The sequence below is a fragment of the Rhagoletis zephyria genome, unplaced genomic scaffold, assembly GCF_001687245.7.
Source record: "Rhagoletis zephyria isolate East Lansing unplaced genomic scaffold, Rhagoletis_zephyria_1.1 Rzeph_scaffold_06247, whole genome shotgun sequence".
Classification (NCBI taxonomy): Eukaryota; Metazoa; Arthropoda; class Insecta; order Diptera; family Tephritidae; genus Rhagoletis; species Rhagoletis zephyria.
This window is the reverse complement of record NW_016163330.1, coordinates 5,142-11,483: the sequence shown is the minus strand read 5'-3', so window position 1 is coordinate 11,483 and position 6,342 is coordinate 5,142. Positions and strand designations below refer to the sequence as shown.

General features: G+C 36.6%; 1 protein-coding gene across 2 annotated transcripts in view; it reads right to left on the bottom strand.

Annotated features, from left to right (window-relative positions):
- LOC108372993 (kelch-like protein 22) overlaps nt 1-3,539 on the bottom strand; it is a 5,344-nt gene extending 1,805 nt beyond the window's left edge. Inside the window, exons 1-4 of one of the 2 annotated variants that reach the window (XM_017628826.1) lie at nt 3,247-3,539; nt 1,692-2,021; nt 760-1,618; nt 28-408 (exon numbers count right to left, since the gene is read on the bottom strand). In XM_017628826.1, the coding sequence (XP_017484315.1) occupies nt 28-408; nt 760-1,618; nt 1,692-1,910 (1,459 nt within the window). In that variant the 5' untranslated portion in view covers nt 1,911-2,021; nt 3,247-3,539. Of the gene's footprint in view, nt 1-27; nt 409-759; nt 1,619-1,691; nt 2,022-3,093 lie in introns of both variants that reach the window. The other variant, XM_017628825.1, reaches the window with a different exon arrangement.
- Between the last annotated feature and the right edge of the window lie 2,803 nt (nt 3,540-6,342).

Below are 6,342 nucleotides of genomic sequence, written 5' to 3'. Positions count from 1 at the left end.
CTTATGTGTATCAACTTGTTTATTTACCCGATATATATAGTTGGTCACCCAAGACGACGCCGGCATGCTGACTTCGATTCTCTGACAGCGCTGGCAGGTACTCCCAGCGATCAGCATTTGCGTCATAGCGTTCGCAATTTGAAACTGCCATATCATGTGCCCAAAGCTCAGCGCCACCATCAATTTCGTTCAGTTCGCAGACTCCGCCGACTGCGTACAGAAAATTATTACCCATAGCATTCAACGAAAATCGACAGCGGTCGGCCTGTATTGGGGCTATGGTTTTCCATTTGTTTTTGGCGGGACAGTAGCGAAACCCGAAAGGATGGATATACTCCTTCAGGCAAACATCATAAGAGCCGCCTACTACATACAAATCATTACCCAACACAGCTGTACCGTAATTGCCTGAACGGGAAAAATAATTGAAAATATTTGGAATTTCATGAAAATATGAAAGGAAATGTTCTTACATGTAGTATGTATATATGTGTGGTGTCACTTATATAAATGATAACTTTAATTTACCTTTTAGAAAAAAGCACTTGCATATTAAATTAAATATTTAAAACTTCGAGGAGTTTATTAGTTTTTTGCAAACTGACTTAAGATTGTTATACAATGCTATAGCAAGAATAATTCCCAAATTCTAAGCACGAATTTGTTTTTAATAATTTAATACCGCAAATATCAATAATCTATAAAAAAGTTATATCTTATATACCCTACACAACAGATACGATTTTTACGCTTACGTACATTGTTCGATGTGCGGTATAACGGTAAGACTCTCCCATTTGCCTTTGGAAGGTAGAAAACAGCTTATCCGATTAGTTAGGCCATTTGTCTCAAAGCCACCTATTTTAACCAGGGCGAGTTCCATTCCTCGCGTATTCGTTAACACGTCCGTCGAGAGTAAGTCATCGACATAGGTGTCAGATAAATGCAACTTTCCAACCTCCTGTTTTAACATTTCTTCATTTAACACCCGAAAGTAGGCCAAAAAAATTGAATCAATGCCGGACTTAAGTTTTGTATTCCATTTGGTCTTCATGACATCTAGAGCACATGCACTAATTTGATGGTACTGTACTTTTCCGAAAAGACGTCGCGCCAATTCCGGTTTTAGATCAGACTCCAAACAGTATTCCAAAACCATTTCAAGCACTCTCTGTTCCGAGCAATCCACAGGATAATTACATGCGAGCACATGCTCGAATTGGTCTAATGTGAGGCTAAGTAAATCGGGAGTCTGCGAAAATTCATCGAGGCGTGAACACATGTACCGATAAGCTTTCTTTTTCAACGGTTCTAGTGAGTACAAGTCGGCGAGGGCAGCAATCGCAACGCAGTTGTCCAAGTCAATTTGTGACTCAAGAAAATGTGAACAGGCGTCAATAGCGGCCTTCATCTGGACATGTGTCGACACAGACAAAACATCTTGCACATTATTACGATCTAGCTCCAGTTTTGAAGTATATACATATTCTAACAGCAACTCTAGACCATGCGCATTTATGCCATTTAATTTTATTTCAGACTGGTGTGCTTCACGCATAGCGTCAGTGAACATAGCGCAGAAGTAATCACTGCACGCAGCCAAAACAACCTTATGTGCCTAGAACAGAAATTATTTTGTACGGTTGCTTATCATGTACCTTGTTGATGTTTAAAGGCCGCATTGTACTCACCTTGAATGTTCGTTCTTCAACGTGCAGGGTAACATCAAATAGCTTTTCTGCACAACGCAACGCATTGAGACCCTTCATCAGTGCCTCAGAATGAATGATTTGCATAAAATTATCACTATTGGCATTTCGTGAATATGTGGTTGAGGCACAAACCGCGCATGTGGAGTTAGGACGGTTTACAGGGCCACAATGTGATATAGAAGCAGCGCCACCAGCCATCCTTATGGGGGATATATGTAATTGGAAAGCTCAGACCATCCGAGAATGTGCGTATGCTAATATTGTGTGTTGCCGTTTGCGTTAACAATTGTTTCGGAAACTGTGATTTATCTTTATAAATATATCAAAGTACAAAAGTAATATGAAATTATAAAAGATGCATCAAACTTGGAGAAAATAAGGTGTTGATAAATGTGTATGTATGTACAATTTCTGGCTTAAAAGGGCATTTTTGGCTTTGCCAGATAAGCCGTCTGACGAGTAAGGGTGACCGTGCGCGTTTGCGTCTAAGTGTTTCTGGTTTTGGAACAAATTTTAATGCGTTTCGAATCATTTTGTTGGAACAGCCAACTGTACGGCCTACTTCCGCCATAACTTTTGCCTTGAGAAAGTCGTTTTTTTTTTATAATTTAACATTTTCGGCGCTGCAATGTTTTCCACGTCCCATAGCCATTCAAACATTTTACAAAATTCAACTTTTTACACAACAGATGTATTAAATAAGCTATATTTACCTTTATTCACAAAAAATTTCAATAAAGGAAAGATGTGTTTTAACCGAAATGAGCAGAAAGTGCTATTACTTTTACCACTTGAAATCGACTACCACTGAACAAATTACCTGAAGTTGGGACAACCGTTATTATTTCAAGGAAAACGAAGCATTTTTGAAAAGAGAATTTTATTACCTAAGCCTGAAAATTATGATGCATCCAGATTTTTCAAATCAGAATGAAAAGTTCATGGCACTAGTGCTATTTTTTTACCGGCACTGTATCTATGGTTATTTGCAAAAGTAATATTGTCCTACTTCAGCTAAATTTATTATTATTTTTTTTGTGTATTCACGAGAGTTCATTCACATACATATTTTTCTTATCACCTAAGCCAGGCCACTGCGCTCCCGCCTTGCCTATACCGTTGTAGTATGCGATTTTCGCCTCTGCTATTAAATATTCTCGTTGTCTATGTTGCTGTTAGCAACTATCAAGGTTGGGGAAACCACCCTTCGCAGACAAACATTTATACAAATATGTAATTATGTAGATAGGTAAAGTTTCCGCTGCAGTTCTCCTTGGGCGTCATCGATACTTTTTATTACCCATTGTTATCAATTGCATATGCATTACCACGCTTGTGCGATTTAGATATTCGTCCAGAATTATATATGTACATACATTACCTTTCTATTTTGAGGAAGCTGTGGCAATATGTATTCTCGAAGAGTATGAATATAATTTGTTTGCCAACTCCACGGCAAGCATACCAACTTTTTACATATATATATACATACTTCAACCAATTTGTGAATGTACTTTTTTAATTTCAACTTAACAATTTTTTAACGGTATCAATGGTGATTGGATGATTTTTTTAAGCATAAAAATCCACTTTCGTTTACAAGCCCAAAATATTTTTCCGTGAACGGTAAGATAAGGAAATAAAAGTGTCAAAAATTAGTTACTATTTTGGACTGGATAAAAGATGATAATGAAATTGCAAAATGTCAGGTGTGCGTTACAGGGTAACACATATACAAAAATTAATATATCGTTCACGAAAATTCGGAAACGACAACTACGCGTTATAAAATCACAAACAAGTACAGTGTCGGTAATGCAGTATAAGGAGCAGTTAGTAGGGTTGATTGTTCATTAGACCTACAAAAAAAATAAGTTTATATGGGTTTTGCGTTGGCCACAAGGAGAATAGGCGGCTGAGTGGTTAGAGGTGCGTACTACCACTCCGTAGGCCCTTCGTTCAATACCTGGGCATGAATCACGTATGACTACAATCGTCTGGACGATATCGTGTTGAGATTGTCTTGCTTCACAGAAAACCAAAAATTGTTTGATCGTTTGTGCGATATCATCAACTCAATTCCAATTTCGCTTAGGAAGAAGAGGTAATACATAATCGCAGAATTATGAAAATGTTGTTTGTGCTTAGATATTTGAGTAAATAATGAGATTCACGCCAAACGACACTAACGGTGGTTGCTGAAAAGTCTATTGTCTTTATAAATGTCTGGACGCCTACTTAACACAACAATTTGACAACTAATGCATATTATCAATTGTCTTGTCTCAAATTGTCCTATGTAAACGCAGAGTAAGAATCTATATAGTAAAAGCAACCCTGTGATCATGAAAACATTCCATGATTCGAACATGGTGTAATGAGAAAAAGTGGCAACATTGGTTTTTAGAGTATACAGTTGCTAGCTGCGTTTCAGTGATCGCCGAATGAGATTTCATTTAGGGCCGGGTACTCAATGTCTGGTTAACACTAATCTCCGGTTAAACATCGCTATCGACGTTACCGACTCCATGTTATATGCATGGAGCCGAACACGTCGATAATGATGTTTAAACGGAGATTAGTGTTAACCAGACATTGAGTAACAGGCCCTTAATATTTTACAATATTTGAATAAAAAAGTCACGCAAATTCAACATGGATGTGATGCTGATAGAAATCTGGATCACTTTGTGATCAACTCTGTTTGTTTTGTTTCATAATAAATTAAGGCAATTTTAATTGACAGCACCGACAAAAGAATATATAAACAAAAAATTTTTCGGTTATGGCTAAAACAATTAGGGCCGCTTGTTCAATCTCTGGTTATCATTACCACTACACTATCGACGAATTCGACATCATGCATGTAACATGTGATCGATAAAGCAGTCGTTGTACTTAATCGGAGCTTCTACCTCGGATTTGTGCTAATCAGAACTAATCGGAGGTAGAAGCTCCAGTTTAACAGAACGAATGCTTTATCGATGACGTTATATGAATGATGTCGAAAACGTCGATAATGATGTTTAACCGGCAAGTAGTGATAACCAGACATTGAGCAACCGGCCCTTAAAGTTTTTGTATTGAATTTTTTGCTTAAAATTTCTTTTTCATTTTCGGTAGGGTTATTAGTCTAGTTTTGGAGATATTTTGACTTTAAGGTGTCAAACAGCGAATTATTAGCATATAATGAGTCGTTATAATATAAAAACAGTACATATTGGAAAATTTTTAATTTTGTGCTAAATAAGTAGTGTTGCATTTTTTACACTTTTTTCAAAAGATTCTACCAGATCCCGTTCTTCCATTTTAGATGTCAAAAAATGCCAAAAATTTGTATTTTTCCATTTAGTAGGAAAGAAAGTTTTTAATGGTAACCCTGCAATGTACAATAATCGATAGTGTGTACAATAATCGATAGTGCAATCGATAGTAGCGGCGACATGAAACCATCGTACTATCGATAGTTCTCCATCACTATTCTTCAGTTTGTCGCTTTATTTGATTCTTATTGGATGTGTTTTCGCCTGTTCATTTCGCGCTGGTTTGACGATTGGCCCATTTTCCAGCGAAATTTTTGTTTTTCATCTACTTTAAAAAAAACGATTGTGACTTTTTTATTCATACGGCCCGATACCTATGTGTATAAAAATTTTAAAAGGTGACAAAAAAAAATAGACAGTGTGGGTTGTAAAGGGCCTATTAATATCTTAAATAAACCAAGCCTTTGTTGACTTAAATGAAAACGGTGACGCTTCTGTTCTCGCATCTTGAATCATGCATCAGTTCAAGAAAGAGTGGCTCACGTCGGCATCAAGAATGGTGCCTAAAGTTTAAGAACGACGCAAATTTTCGTGTTTAATGTGCAACCCAAGCAACTTACTATGGGCATATAAGTAGAATGTACTGCCGGAGAAGCTATTGTTCACAAATTGGTCATATCAACATATTCATTTCTATAGAAATCGACCTAATGTGAGTTTCGTAAATGAATTAACGTTTTGTTACATTTTAATAACGGTTAATGAAACCTGTCGAACGCTTCTTGAATTAATTTTATTATGTTTTTGTTGTGTCCAAGGCTCGCGCAACTTTGTTCATTGGAGTAAACATACTTACATACATATGTGTACATGTCTTACTTGTCCAACTGGTTTTTAACTTTCTTCAACGAAATACTGCCATACCACCAAAGCAACCAGCATTCAAGCAATAAATGGAAAAAAGCTTTCGAATGTGATACCTTTAATCGTAAAATTTACTAGTTAATATATAAAATATATATTACAACAGGATACTTCAGTATTCATTCTGTGTGGGATTTCGATGCAAAATAAAGTATCCAGCTCTACAGAATTGTTCAAAAGAAAGAGGCGGAGGTAAGTGTGCGCATAGTGGTTGTACATATTTTTTTGTATTATTTTAAGATTTACTTTAACAAAGTCCTAGCGGTAGAAGATATAGCTTCTACTCATCAGACATCTTTCTCTAGAATCAGCAGGAGACGAACCCGCATCATCGATGCGCAAAGTCAGTAACGCTGAGCTAACAGTGTATTTTTGTTGTATGGATCTTCCAGTTCCTCATCGTTATTTTACACTAGGCTAAGTGGTTGTTTATATTTTTTATA